This window comes from Setaria italica, chromosome V (genome assembly GCF_000263155.2).
Source record: "Setaria italica strain Yugu1 chromosome V, Setaria_italica_v2.0, whole genome shotgun sequence".
Classification (NCBI taxonomy): domain Eukaryota; kingdom Viridiplantae; phylum Streptophyta; class Magnoliopsida; order Poales; family Poaceae; genus Setaria; species Setaria italica.
Genome location: NC_028454.1, coordinates 43,668,326 through 43,683,480, shown reverse-complemented (window position 1 = coordinate 43,683,480; position 15,155 = coordinate 43,668,326). Strand labels below are relative to the sequence as shown.

The following is a 15,155-nucleotide window of genomic DNA, read 5'->3' as shown; positions in this document are numbered from 1 at the left end:
TGGGTTGCCGGTCTAAAACATCGACAGATGGCGCGCCAGGTCGGGGAACTCGTCGAGTTTCTCAGCATGAGCTCGATGGCGCCTGTTGTTTTCAAGCCTGTCTTCACCATTGAAGCAGGCGCAACCTTCGTTTTCGAATCCTTGCTCTGCATCGCCAACGGCGCTGGATCATTTCGGCACCAAATCATCAACGTCTAGGACAAGAAATCGGAGGATTTGGTCAGGAAAGACCAAAATTTCAAAGTCAACAATCCCGAGTTCAACTACGCATCGGACTCGACCACAGTTCGGACCAGTCGGTCGCAGTCACTTCTCAAATCGACTTCGACTCCAAAATGGTTTCCACACGGACTCCGCAATGCAGCCGAAGTCTACCAAAGTTTCCTCACTCGAACTCTACTCGAACACGGGAACAATGAAGACTGCGACTCCGACTCGGTCTATCTCCCAGAGATACCACTGACAGGACCAGCCCAAGGACTGGTAATTACTTCAGCATCACAAGGCAGATTCGTACACTGGCCAGGATTGAGACCATCTCTCCTTGCTCGCGACTACGAATCGCGCCTTGTCGCTCACATAGACAACCTCCCATACCAAGAAGGCGTCCCACTCACTTCAAGCCACGAGGAAAGCTTCACAGAAATTGCAACATCAAGCTCTGGAAGCTACTACCCAGACAAAGAAGTCTTTGTTATTACTCAAAATAACAACTCGGGTACAAGCCAACAGAGAACCCCCAGTCGATTAGCACAAATCGACAATATCTCAGAAGATGAGTCAACAGCTAACGCCCCACAAGATGAAACTTCCGATCAAAGGAACCAAAGAAGGATGTGCAATGCTACTCGGGCTGAGCGACGACAGACGCTAGCTACAAACATTCCCATCACAAACCTCGAAAGAGCATTTGATGCAGTACAGGCTCAAGAACATACCACTCCACTCGCAGCAATTGCCTCTATCAACCTTATATCAACGCTCATACCTCGAGATAGAGACAACGAAGTCACAGCTCAACTTGCGCAGCGCGGCAACGGACTAATCGCACAACTCGCAGAACAAGCTTACAAGCTACTCGACAAAGAATCACCGATCCCGTCTGTTCCCCACATTGCAGTTCATCAAGAAGGCAGTAGAGGTGCCGCAGCCAACAACAACGACGTACAAAGAAACGACAATGAAGTCGTAAACCAGCCCCGGCAACACAGCCAAGGTATGAGTAAACACAATGCCCGAATACGCCAAAAAGGACGTTGGAGAAGTCAGCTGCACTAACTCCGTAAAAACTCCTCGCCCTACTCGGAAAAACCACGAAATATCAAATTTCAGTGATCTACGAGAAATAATCAACAGTCGGCGTGAGCGAGAAGTCGACAACTACAACTAGTTTCCTGCTTTCACAAATCGGGTAATGAGGATAAGACTACTCGAGAAGTTCAAACTAACAGGAATAACCAAATATGACGGCAAGTAAGACCCAATTCAGTGGCTACGATGTTTTTCACTGGCAGTCCAAGCAGCTGGGGGCAATAATGACACCAAAGTTATCCACTTTCCCATATGCATGGAACCAGCACCGTTGACATGGCTTGAGTCACTCAAACCTAGGTCAATCGACTCTTGGGCAGATATGACAGAAGCTTTCACCAACAATTATGCTGGCTCCATGGCTAGACCAGGCAACAAGATCGATCTGAGTCAGATAAAGCAGAAAGAAGGTGAAACACTACACGACTACTTGCGACGATTATTGGAAAAGAAGGCTACTATAGTTGACATTTCAGAAACAGACGTCATTGAGTGCTTCCAGAATGGACTCTATGATCGACGAACATACCAAGACTTCAGCAAACGACGACCAGCTAATGTCAAATACCTCAAAGTCATGGTACAACAATGGGCAGATGAAGAAGACAAAGAGCGAGAACGGTTCGGCTCTCATCGCAACCGCGGACGCGACAACAACAACCATGACCAGGATAGAACTCGACACAATGATACTCAAAACAACTTTTCGAGTAATCAAAATCGCAAAAGGAAACCCGATAACACCGTTGCTGCCATGACTAACTCCGGGAAAAAGGGATCCTGCAAAAACGATGAAGGGCCAACCTTCACCGAACTACTCAAAAAACAGTGCCCCTGGCACCTGACTAGCAAGCACTCGGCAATAGACTGTTACAGCATGCGCCAAGTCATGCAAGACTTACCCGCACCACCACCGCCTGAAGAGTACAACAAGAAAAAAAGATAAGGGCAAGAATAAAGTCCACAACGATGAAGAAAAAGAAGGCAACTTCCAGACCGCCTCCAAAACAGTTAACGTCATCTTTGGCGAAATTCCAGGCACCGCATCCAAGCGAGCCAGCAAATTCGTACTCAGAAAAATCATGGCCATCGAGCCAACAGATCCAACACCGCTAAAATGGTCAGAAGTACCCATATCCTTCAGCAGAAAGAACCAATGGACAAAATTCTCAGAGCCAGGCCGATTCCCTCTAGTACTTGACCTCGTTGTGACGGGATCAAAGCTGACATAGGTACTCATCGATGGCGGAAGTGGACTCAACGTCATTTTCGCCAAAACACTAAGGAAGATGTGCCTCGACGTCACAGAAATGCTCACTCCAACAGATTCACCCTTCTACAGCATCGTACCAGGAAACGCAGCTATACCGCTGGGACAAGTCGTCCTTCCAGTTACCGCAAGCAAGGCACCGTCAACGCCGCAAACCATGGATTTAGGGCAGGGGAGCAAGGACGTGGGCCAAAAAGGCCTCGGGCGACCCTCTGGCGCACGCCTGCACCATCCCCGGGCAAGCTCGAGCCCCATCATCGATGGCGGGCTCTCCTGCGGCTAGCTCTGGTGTGTTTGCTGATGCTCTCGCGCTTATGTCCGCCTTCGGATGGCGAGGCCAGGCCGTCGCCGAGGCTGTCAAGGAAGCGGTCGTCTAGGCCGGCGAGAGGAGAGGGTAGAGGGCGCAGGGGATGAGAGCAAAGGGCGGTGGGGGATTCACCGCCCTGAGGCTCGATTCGTAGCCCCCGGTGCTCTGTGCGCCTTCTCTAGCTAATCCCGCCACAGCCGAAGTCGCTGAGTGCCCAAGCTTGAGCCTCTCCGTGGGTGCGGCCAACTCCACCGCGCGGACGAGCTTGACCCTCGAGGAGCAGTTCGGGGCGATTGGGGAAGGATCGGTCTCTCGCATATACGTGGGGCGACGGAGATATTTTTCGCGTCCGCGTATTTTTACGAGAAGGATGGGGGAGCTGTTGGAGGTGAGTTTTTTTTCCCCTCAATAAGGTTTTAGGATAATTTTAAGGGAGCTTTTGGAGTTGCTCTTATATAGCTATATCCGCCCATCGAAAAATCAAACCCACAACTGGTTGTTTGCCCCATGCAATGTGAGCTTATTCCATACGGAACCAGCTCCATGCGTGGAATCGGGTCCTATGTAATACGTATAATATGGGGAGAGTGGGAGAGAGAAGAGTGGGATGGGCGCGGATCCCATTTATGAATTCAACCCCTATTTCTATACTCCCTCCATCCCAAATTAGTATTCATTTTGATTTTTCTAAATACAGTATCAAGATATGTCTCTAGAAAAGCCAAAATAAATAATAATTTAGAATGAAGGAAGTACATTGAAGCTAATATAACATGTGATATCTATGGGCCACATCTAAGTAATCGGGGATGGTTTTATACATTGGGATACCCTTAGAAAGGCTAAGCTAAGCAAAGCACTGCCCGTGTATACTTAGAAAATAGGAAGGGATGCGAGGGGAGTCTCATACAGGAGTTGGAGGTGTGGGCTCCTCTCCAACTTTGCACCTCAGAGGAATTAAGATTGAGTTCGAGTAACATTCTCATTTTTCTGTTGGTGACACTGCATACTTTTCTTTTCCTTTACATGCGCTCTAATTCTTCCTCACTCCAGTTGTGGGTTCTCTATGCTTTTACTAGTAGTCGACCGGTGTTAGTGTGGTGCTTGGACTATTTGTATTGTGCTCGCTCTCTATACGAACCAAGCGATGTTGGTAGATCTATTATGGTTTTGGGTTAGCTCATGCGGTCAGACCTCATATGTTATACCTGTCAGTACTAGTAAGCCCCTTCTCATCCTTTTTTATGCAATTCCTGATGTGTGTCAGTACTAGTAAGCCACTTCTCATCCTTTTTTATGCAATTCCTGATGTGGTGCCCAAAGGAATTAGAGGTAGTTAGGATCACGTGTCAGTAGTTAGTAGGAATAGTTAGCTTCAGTGCCAAAGGCAAGATCAAAACCTAGGGAGCTTCTTCTTCCTCCTCCATCTCCACCCCTTCTTCCTCTTTTCTTCTTCCTTTTTATCTCTTCCCCTCCTCTTCTTCATTTGCTTTCAATGGAGTTCTTGGACAGTAGGGGGACTAGAGGCCCCCTAGCCTCCTTAGATCCGCCCCTGGTTCTTAAGGGAATGCGTCTCTACCAATTCTATATGGTTATCCTCGCTCATGTCATATCTCTGGGATGAATCAGAATCACTATTGGTGCACTTCTCGTGAGTCGTGATTCGATTTTCTAAAATACCAATGTAGCTACAATAACGATTTTCTAAAGCTCCAACAGTGCTAAGTCTCCGCATGTACAATAAATATCCACATGCGGTGCAAAGAGCATATCTTCAAAAACGGTAGTCTGTAATTGACCCACAACGTGCAACATTACCCACACCGAGCAACATTAGTGTGGGGCAAGCCACATGATGCCTGCTTCCACATATGAGCATCGGGTCAACAGATGCTAGCACTCAAGCAGTGGCGGAGCTTGTCAATGAATTGAAGGGGAACGGGGCAATAAAGAGAGAAAATTAGAGTTACAGACCAATCAGATGGTAAAAATAAGCTGTTTTTGAGCCAATTTTGAATTCAAGGGCCATGGCCTACCCTAGCCAATGAGGAGCTTCGCCCCTGCGCTGAAACAGCATCGATGCTTGCCAGGGCGAGCTACACGTGCAACTAATCATCACCAATTTGGATCGGAGATTAGGATTAAAGACGAAATAGAGAAGCATGATTGTAAGTTTGCAAAACAAACCCATGTGAAACAGCGTAATGTTCAGGAGTAATTGACGTGGAAAGTTATCATTTGATTTTTAGGCCGTGTTAAATGGTCTAGGCGCATGCTAGGATTTTTTTTTTATCTCTCGTTACAACGCAAGGTTGTTTCATTGTTTGTTAGTTAAATTCTAAACTAATCTATGTCGATGTAGAAGTTTGTCAGTGGTGCATCGAGATCGAAACAGACGGGACCTTTATACCGAGCGTGGGGCTAACGAGTCGGCGTCTCAGGTCCAACACAGACTACACAGTACTCCCATCGGCCCACCTCTTCACGGTCTCATCTTCTAGGTCCAACGCCAGTGCTCCCATCGGCCCACTTCTTTACGGTCTCATATTCTTCTAGGTTTCCTCTACCGTCTACCCCGCTTGCCAAGTTGCCAACGCCGCTGAGGACAGAGCAATGGTCTCGAGGTCTAAACTCCGACTCCCTCCTCCCTCTAGATCCCGGATCCGAAACGAGTAAAGGGGAGGGAGCTTCTCGTGGATCCCGAGTCGCCGGATCCAGGAGGAGCGAAGGAGATGCCGCTCTTCATGAACCTCGATTTTTAATCGAAGCTTCTGCTCATAGATCTGAAGAGGGATCTGAAGAACACAGGCGGGGAAGAGGAAGATGGAAGAAAGGGGGCAGATTGCCCCGGCAGAGGTGTCGGTCGTGTCCCAGCAGAACAATCAGCCCGGAAAGGCGTCGGCTGCAACAGCAGGCGAAGGTTCCAGGCCTCAGCTGCTGCACGCCTTCCTCGATACCCGCCATACCCGACGAGTGGCAAGTCTAAGGAAGCACATCTACAAGATGAGAAAGCCTTTGAAGTTAATTACTTTTTTTTTTGTTATGGCTGATATTGAAATTAGTTCATTAAAAACTAGATTTGAGGAAGTCCACTCTCGTTCAAGAGTATATTTGGGTTTTGATGAGTTCAACGACCTTGAATTCATTGGATATAATATTGTTGCACTAATTTGCAAACACTTCATCTCTTGATGGCTCATCTGATGTTGATTTGAGTGATCTTATTTCCGAGCTAGACATTATGCGACTGACTTTACCTGATAAAACGCTATGGAGATGTTTTAGTATGCCAGAAAAGTGGATCGTTATCCTAGTATTTCTATAGCTTATCGAATCTTATTTACCGTGCGTGTGGTTATGGCCTCGGCTGAAAGAGACTTTTCAAAATTGAAGTTTAGAAGAAGATTTGAGGTCCAAAATGTCTCAAATTGTTGAATGGTTTGGCAAATTTATGCCGAGAAGAAATTGTTGGGTGACATCAATGACTTTGTATCTAGAAATGTTAAAATAAACTTACTTTTGAGGTAAGTCATATGTATACATTGTTGATATGAATATTTTTTGGATGCATCTTGAGTGTTTAATGGCAAAATTTTGTTACAATTATTAAAAGGGCCCCGTTATAAATTCCGTCGCAGGTCCTCGAAATCTCAAGAGTTAGGCCCGGCCCTTCATATGAACTACTTGCATAATCGTTACAAGAGGATGTATGTAATATTATATTGCCTACGGATCATTTTAAACCACATTGTGATCGTCCACTGCCAAACCTTGTAGCCTCAAAAAGATATTCTATTCTATTCAACAGCATAACACAAACCGTCGTCCATCTAGGTCTTTACCTCCGCTGCTCCTTTCCCTCTCCCTCTCCCTTTCTCCGCCTTTTGTGGGAGTGAACTTTAGAATTAAATTTTGTGTTTCTTGTGTACATCTCGTACATAGTCTTGTTCTTAGTTGACTTTTAGGTTCTTTACAGGATCTACTTGTTAAGTGTGATTCGAGTATAGATGGTCCATGAATCAACAAGTGTACAACTCCTCAAGGTTGTGGTAACTCGTACATTTAAGTTTCATTGGCTGTATTTGGCTAGCTTGGGATTTGTGGGCAACGACAACTCCAAGCCCATGATAAGTGGCTTGGGCTTCTCGCGGGTGGTCAATGCCGACCACTGCCCTTCACCTGCTCGAAAGAGATCATAGATCCAATTATTGTTAAGAGATACACCCTCCGTTCTGGTTTATATGATGCTTGTTAGCTCAAAATTGAGCTAATCAACATCATATACGTACGTAGGGAGTATAAGACACGGATAAAAACTTGTCCATTAAATAGGGTTGCACAATGAAATGAAAAGAAGAAGAAGAAGTGAAATAGATAAAAAGAAGAGGAAATCAAATAGTACCTGTGCAATATTATATTTTGAAAGGCCTAAGCAATGAGGCTTGAGTATTCAAAAGCGAGGCTTCCGTATTTGATATCAAATAGTACGTGTGTCCCAAATTACTTTTCACTTTAGGTTTGTTCTAAGTCAAACACTCAAACCTATCTAATTTTGACCAAGCTAATAGAAAATATAATTATATATAACATACCAAATAAATTCACTATCAAAATATATTTTAGGGTGGATTTAATAAAAACCAATTTATTGTTATTGATATTATTATATTTTTAATAAATTTGGTCAAATTTGGACAAATTTGATTAGAACAAACTTAAAATAAATACTCGCATCGTCCCAGATTGTAAGCCGTTTTGACTTTTCTAGATATATAGTTTTTGCTATGCAGCTAGGTACACGTCATGTTAGATATATAGCAAAAATTATATATCTTTAGAAAAAGTTAAAAAGTTCTATAATTTTAAATAGAGGGAGTAGTAATTTGAGAAGGATTGGAGTATCCATCAAAATCTCTTCGAAGCACACTGCTGAACTACACTAGCATTGCTTCTTTCTTTCCCCCGGACTGCACTAGCATTGCCAAATTAAGATACACGGTTGGCGGGTGTTTTGCGCTGTTCGCGTTGATATATAGGTAGAAAAAGAGAGCCGCAGTCGTGAACCAGAAGAGATCTTTCACGTTTCACCGTGACGCCAGCGAACGAGCAGTCCACCGATCATGCTCAACCGTGAGAGAGTCTGCGACAGTCCCCAGGCACGCAGCCATCATCGGTTGGAGCCTTGGAGGAGCAGGAGCTGCAGCCCGTAGGAGAGGACATCTGAATATGACAGGCGGCAGGGAGGTGCCAAGGACATCTGAATGTGTAGCGCGTGTAGCGCTGCGCTGGTCCGGGGCCCACCACACGCCGAATCTCTGAACACCAATCCGCGCAATCCCGGCAAAATCCGCACCCCCGCTCGCCGTCGCACCGGCTCCACTCGTCCCGGATCAACCACCTCCTCCACACACACACACACCCGCGCCGGGAGACACGTGCCCGTCCCGTGTGTCTCCTCCGGCCTCCAACCCAACCAGCCCTCCTCCGTCCCGCGGCGAGCCGGCGACCGTGCCCCTCCTCGAGGCAACGAAAACGGATGGGAGCGGCAGCCTGACGCGATGAGCCCGCCCGCCATGCTGCTGCCCGTCGTCTGCTCCGCCGCGCCCAGCTGCTCCCCGCTCTGCCCGGTGCGGCCTCGCGGATCACCCGGTTCGTAGCGGCTTCGCTTGCCGTCCTCACGAGCGCTGACTGCGTTGCGTCCTTGGCAGGTGACGGCGTCGCACGTCGCCGCGCGGGTGCCGCGGAGGGTGGACGTGGGCGCCGCGCTCAGGTCCTACGCCGACCCGCTCGTCGCGCAGGTGCCCGACCGCCCGCCGCTCGCCGACTCCTCCATCCTCTCCCCCTACCCCGCCGCGCCGGACGACATCGTCCGGGGCTTCGCCGGCGGCGCGCCCGCCGAGCTGCCCAGCGCCGGCCACGGCGCCGACGCGCTATGCTGCGCCGGGACCGACCAGCCGCTGACGTTCGTCGCGGGCCTGGCCGCCCCCGACCAGACCATTGCCGCCGCCGTGGCCGGCTCGGCCCCCAGCGACGCCGCGGAGCGGGCCCTGTCGGACGCGCCGTTCCCCACCACGTTCCCGTCCGACGCGTCCGAGGTCGAGGACTCCGTGGCCAGGCTCATCGACAAGCTCGGCAAGCAGGTGTTCCAGGCGGAGGACGCGCTCACCGAGGCCTACGACAAGCTCAGGCTGTCGGCGTACGACGCACTCGGGGCGTGGAGGAAGACGGTGCGCGACGCGGTCGGCGGGCTCAAGGCCTCGGTCAATGCCAGTAAGGAGCAGGCCGCCGGAGGGGTCACGGACGCTTCCGGGGCGTTGCAGGAGAAGGTGGCCGGAGCTGGCGCTGTGGCTGTTGATGTTCTTAGGAAGGCGATTGTTGCTGCAGAGGATTCACTGAGCAGTGCGGCAACATTTGTTGTGTATTCTTACGGATCCGCGAAGGAGTCTTTGCCACCAAATGTTAGAGATTTGTTGAGCTCGTCTGAGGAGAAAGCTAGTATAGTTTTGAGACCAATCGGAAATGCTCTTCAACAGGTATGTTGGCCCAAGAACCTAATTGCATTAGTCCTTGTTCTAGTGCTCTTCTCACTGGGCATGCATGAGTGAGCTGCTAAACACCACCCACATATCCCATTTGCATGAACATTCCACAACGAAGCTCATTGAGTCATTGTTAACTAGCAATTGATAGACTTTGCTGCATCTCCAATGATTCAGGTATATGTAATTGTTGAAGGTGTTGAAAAGAATGTTGGTTTGGATCCAAGTGATCCTATTGTTCAATTGGCAGTTGTGCTTGGAGGTTCAGTGACAATAGGGTAAAGGAAGATTTCTTAACTTTGCCTACCTCACCTCTAGCTGCATCAAAGTTACATCTAATTTGGCTACATTGTAGGGCATCATACTGGCTATTCATATATGGTGGTTATTCAGGAGACCTATCACCTGAATCAGCATTCGAGCTACTGAAAAATGATGGCAAAGCCGTACTTATCGATGTTCGGCCTGAGGCAAGATATTGTAAATCTCATTGGCCTTTTCTTTCTTTCGTGTCCTTTTTCATCTAAGCTCTCTTCTGAATCCAATTCAAATGCTAGAGAGCATTATTTATTGCTTATTAATTGTTATTAGTGTATTGGTGGTGCTTCAGTAAAACAGTCACTGACAAACTTTTGGTTCCAAGAAATAATAGATCTAACTGGCCTTTTCTTTCTTTCATGTCCTGTTTCATCTGGGCCTCCTTTGGATTCAGTTAATAAATCATATCATTTCAAATTGCTAGAAAGGAATATTTAGTAGTCACCTTCTGTCTTGTTCCTACAGTACATCAGTTTACTGCCAAGTTATTTATTCCTTTCATGCTATTTCTTGCAACAAATTTATTTAGTGCAAGTATAGTTACTGGAGGTTTTTGAAATGTTTTCTGTAGTGTAGGATGCGATCAAGCTCACTATCAGATTGTGTTATGTAGGATTTGAGGGAAAAAGATGGTGTTCCTGATCTACGCCTTGGGGCTAGGTCTAAATATGCAAGTGTAGCTTCACCTGAGGTATGTCTTATTTCAGCTAAAAAATCCCCAGTGGTACTTGATTATTCTTTTAATCACTCAGTGATTGCTGGACATTTCCTATGTATGCTTACACTGAGTTTCATCTCCATTCATAAGGATTAAGTGTTTCATTGTAATGAGTGTCCTTCATGTCACGCTAGCAGGGGCTGCTTTCATAGGTTCTCTGATAATTATTTCATTTGATTATCTTCTTTAGATCACAGGCCCAATAAAGAGCATGCTTAAAGGTGGAAGAGATATTGATGATGCCTTACTTGCAGTTGTCATCCGAAACTTGAAATTGGTTAAGGTACGCTATTAGAACTGAGGCATAAACTTTGTATCTGCCTTCTGATATTTCTTCACAGTAAGTTATAATATGTTTTTTTCTGCCACTGTAGGGTGATTCAAAGGTCATAGTTATGGATGCTAATGGAGCTCGATCAAAATCTATTGCTAGGTTACTGAAGAAGCTTGGTGTGCAGGCAAATTTCGAATGCTTTTTGTGTTTACTATTAGTTCGGTGGCATGCATCCTCGTCCCTGTCTGAATTTGAATATTTTGTTGCAGCGACCTTACCTGGTTAAAGGTGGTTTCCAAGCATGGTCAAAGAACCTTCGTGTCAAAGAGCTGAAGCCTGAGACCGCATTAACGGCAATAAATGAGGTAAAAAGAATCAGAACCAGAAACTCACCTGTTAAGCAGAAGGATTGCGCCAGTCATGTAAATCTTGTCATACTCCAAATCATGTTTAGTATCATTTATCACTCTGATGTATCATTTAAATAGTTCATCTAGATCTTAGCTCTTGTGAATAGACATTTAAAATTGTTCATAAATTAATGATCTACATAATTGTACCTTTTTATTGTTGATCACTCACATTATTGTCTTGAACATACGCAGGACGTTGAGGAAATCTTCGAACAAATAAAGCCCACCCCAACTCTTGTGTTTGGATCTCTTCTGGTAGGTCACTGGTCTTATTCTGATTTTCTTGCCGTTTGCTCATGTTGGCACACTGTCATGCTGTTCCTGAATATATTGCATTACATTTTGTCAGAGCTAGTGCCATTACAAGTTCAAGAGTATATACAACACAGAACACCTTCATTTTACCTTCGATTTGTCTTTGTAGCTCTTAGATGCATTATTCTTTTTCCCCTGAAACAGTTGGATGCTTTCTTTTCTTGATAAATTTCTCTCTTTTTTGACAGGGCCTCTCAGCACTTTCCTATGCTGTACTAGGTAAGTGTACCAGTAAACTATGTTGTCGTATGATTCGTACATTGCTTGGTTAAGAGACGCATGATGTGATACCAGAACAGTTTTCCTGAGTCCAACCCTAGAAAAGTAGCCCCTTGTGTTCGTGAGAGTTAAATACAAGCCACATCCTTTTTTTCTGATTTCTTGATGCCAGTTCACCTAAACACTTCCGTTTATCTTCTTTTGGCTCGTCCATGATGTATACTTGTTGCTGGGTCTTTTAAAATCTGATTGGAAGTCAATTGTAATTAACTGAATATTGATCACTGTGTCTGCAGAATGGGAGACGACTCTGCAATACATCGCCGTTCTAAGCATTGGACTGGTATGTAGTACACTTGACACACAACCTATTTGTTTGTTCAATATGTATGCATCTACATTTATGGAAGACAATATTACAATATAACTCTGCAATTGTATATCACTGTTAGCTTCAAATATATATATCCACTTGAGAAATGTGGCAGCAAAACAATTTACCTGAAACTTTCTATTATTTTTTGATAGACTATCTACTCGCGGTTCTCTACATACGAGAGCTCCGAGGATTTGGAGCAAGACCTAAAGTAAGCTATCCTGGAGTTTGTATCTGTTTTTGTATCAAAGTACCTGTCCTTTTGAGTTGATTCCAAGTCCAAGAACAAAAAGATCGTTACAACTTCTCTCTTTGCCTAGGCTGTTTCTGTCTCCAGTACAAGTAGGAGCAGAAGCGTTGTCATGGGCAGCTAAGAAGATAGAGCCGAACAAGGTGGGCCTGCCAACGTCCCCCTCCACGACGGCGGTGAAAGACCGGGTTCTCCAGGCGGCGGCGAAGCACGAGTCGCAGCCATCTGACGCCGACGAGCCGTCGGCCCAAACAGCCGAAGCATGAGGTTGGTGGTCAGCTCCAATCTGCGCAGATGAATTTGAACTCGGTCGGAGACACTCCCGTAATCTGTGAGTTTGATGGTGTTTCTGAGTTGTAAAGTAATCGATGTGAGTCGGAGTCACGGTAAGCAGCTGTAAATTAACGTGTAAGCAGCATTCGTAAGTTGTTACGAACTTGTGTGTTAGCAAGAGAGGATGCCAACGTTCCTGAGCGTGCCTTCGATCTTGTGCCTGTCTGTTTTTCACGCAATCCGGCTACTCCGGTGTCAGCTCCGGCGACAGCCTTTGCTGGTACGAAAAATTCATGCTGGAGAACTTGTTGAATGAGCTTGAGCTCAGACGCTCGGTGAAAACAAGTACGGGTATCTCTCTTAATTTCGTGTCACCTTGTGAAATGCTGCTCGGCTGAACAAGTACAGTAACGATTTTAATCCCGGGGTCCCTCGGTGAAATACTGAATGCCGCCCAGCTAACCGCGGGCACTATTTTTTTCAGGGAAATTTCATCCGCAGGACATTGAATTTTTGTGATTTGGTCTCTGAAAATTTGTTTGCCTCCAGGACTTTAATACTAGTGCGATACCAGTTCATTTTTTTTTAAAGTGTCCTGTAGACAATTGACCATCTTTCTGTTGAAGAAACAAAGCGCTGCTCCCAGCCGTCTGATCGCCCCCATTCTCGAACCAACGGCTCTACAGGCGAAACGGAAGGCAACGGCACGCCCGCATAGGATCCCATCCACGTCCACGCCTCGCCCTCAACAAAAAGGTCAACTAGTCAAGCAACGTCTCTCTTCTCTTCCCAGTGGGCCCCCACGCTCCCCTCCCTCCGGACCCCACCCACCAGACTAGCCGTTGCCCAGTTGCCCCCCACCTCTCGCCGCCGCCGCGCCCCCAACGGCCAATTCCACCGCGCCGCCCGCACTGGCATATAAACCCACCACGCCCCCCGCTCCTACTCCACCACTCCACACCCCCTTCCCTCCCTCGATCTCGCTCCCTCGCTCGCAGGCCACACCACCTCTCCCGCTCCCTCGGCTCCAAGGCAAGCGGCGACCGGCGGACCGGCGGGTAGCGACCCAGCGACCGAGCGAGCAGCGGCAGCGATGGCGGGGAAGTCGCACACGCACAAGGCGTTCCTCCTCTGCAACTACGTGCTCCTCGGCGCGGCCTCCAGCTGCATCTTCCTCACGCTCTCGCTGCGCCTGCTCCCCTCCCCGTGCGGCCTGCTCCTGCTCTTCCTCCACGCGCTCACCGCCGTCTTCTCCGCCGCGGGCTGCTCGGGCTCCTTCACGGCGCCCGCCACGCCCGCCCAGTGGCACAACGCGCATACCGCGGGGGCCGCCCTCACCGCCATCTTCCAGGGCGCCGTCGCGCTCCTCGCCTTCACCCGCACCTCCGACTTCCTCGCCGAGCTCCAGTCCTACGTCCGCGACGAGGACGGCGCCGTCATCCTCAAGATGGTCGGCGGCCTCGGCACCGCCATCTTCGTCCTCGAGTGGGCCGCGCTCGCGCTCGCCTTCTCCCTCCGCCTCGACGACGAGGACGACGACGACCTCCATGCCAAGAACTGGCAGTCCTACAATGTCTGATTGATGCGATCAGCAGCTGGTGCCTGGTGCCCTGGTGTGGTGCTGCCACACAGTTGCGAGCGCGACCGAGCTCAGATTTGAGGGAGATTTGTTGATTCTTTGCGTGATGTTCTAGATGTGTTGTTGCTCTCATTCTTTTGTACTACTATGTACTATTGCTGTCAACTAAAAATGTCAAAGCAAATATATATTGCTTTTGCTGCCATTGCAACAAGTCTCACGTATTACATTGTTCAGATCTCATGGGTACAGAAACCATTTCTGCAGTCCATTGTCATTTGAGCAGTCACATGTAAAAGATTTGCTTATCCGTCACTATCACACAGAATCAAAAAAACTTGCACTAAAATAGACACTGATTCCAGGCTCAGAACAATGGCTTGCGTTAACAATAGATAGATACATGTTTTGTAACACATGAAGGCCAAATAAATCAAGTATCCTTAATAAACTTATTTTCTGGCTAAAAATTACAACATGTCAACACCCAGAAACATAATCCAGATCTACATGTTGTCAAAAACCCAAGTCCCACTTGGGTCGTTTTCAGTCAGTGAAGATGCAAAATCAAGTTGCGCTTCCGTAGGCTTTGTACACACACCACTGTTACTCAAGAGCTGTGCTGTGTGCACATCTAGGTGCACAGCTGCATTGAACTCTGATGCAACTTGAGGAAGGCTTCAAGAGTTCAGGATACCATCTTGTCAGGAACTCTACTGGGGCGAGGGGAACAGATTAATCTGAGGAGCTTCAGTACCACCTTTGCCATTTTGAATGGTTTTAGATTTCAAGCGCAGCTCAGGTGAAGCTGCCAAAGCACTGACGACCTCTTCCGGAGGTAAACACCGCTGGAGAAATACATGGATATGTTTTTGTTCTTTTTGGATTTCACTGTAAAAACAAGTAATATGATAAGTGAGTATTTTTTTTATGGACAAGTGTTCCTACTGCCAAAAGAACAGGTGGACAGAGTACCTGGTGAAGAATCTAAGC

At 47.3% G+C, this 15,155-nt stretch overlaps 2 protein-coding genes across 2 annotated transcripts; both read left to right on the top strand.

Annotated features, from left to right (window-relative positions):
- Positions 1 to 8,283: 8,283 nt before the first annotated feature.
- On the top strand, positions 8,284 to 12,927 carry LOC101764087. The gene is made up of 13 exons (XM_004970836.3): positions 8,284 to 8,515; positions 8,597 to 9,421; positions 9,605 to 9,705; positions 9,783 to 9,897; positions 10,359 to 10,436; positions 10,654 to 10,746; positions 10,838 to 10,921; positions 11,007 to 11,102; positions 11,343 to 11,405; positions 11,654 to 11,684; positions 11,981 to 12,027; positions 12,213 to 12,271; positions 12,381 to 12,927. The coding sequence occupies exons 1-13, from the start codon at positions 8,447 to 8,449 to the stop codon at positions 12,574 to 12,576; spliced, it is 1,857 nt and encodes a 618-aa protein (XP_004970893.1). The 5' UTR covers positions 8,284 to 8,446; the 3' UTR covers positions 12,577 to 12,927.
- Positions 12,928 to 13,525: 598 nt separating this feature from the next.
- On the top strand, positions 13,526 to 14,367 carry LOC101763693. The gene has a single exon (XM_004970835.3). It carries the CDS (start codon positions 13,677 to 13,679, stop codon positions 14,160 to 14,162), a length of 486 nt encoding a protein of 161 aa, XP_004970892.1. The 5' UTR covers positions 13,526 to 13,676; the 3' UTR covers positions 14,163 to 14,367.
- The last annotated feature ends 788 nt before the right edge of the window (positions 14,368 to 15,155 follow it).

Coding starts and splice junctions, on each gene's coding strand:
- LOC101764087 (XM_004970836.3), top strand. CDS start 8,447: ATGAGCCCGCCCGCCATGCTGCTGCCCGTCGTCTGCTCCGCCGCGCCC. Junction 12,028..12,212: donor CCGTTCTAAGCATTGGACTG/GTATGTAGTACA, acceptor ATTTTTTGATAG/ACTATCTACTCGCGGTTCTC. Junction 12,272..12,380: donor GATTTGGAGCAAGACCTAAA/GTAAGCTATCCT, acceptor CTCTTTGCCTAG/GCTGTTTCTGTCTCCAGTAC.
- LOC101763693 (XM_004970835.3), top strand. CDS start 13,677: ATGGCGGGGAAGTCGCACACGCACAAGGCGTTCCTCCTCTGCAACTAC.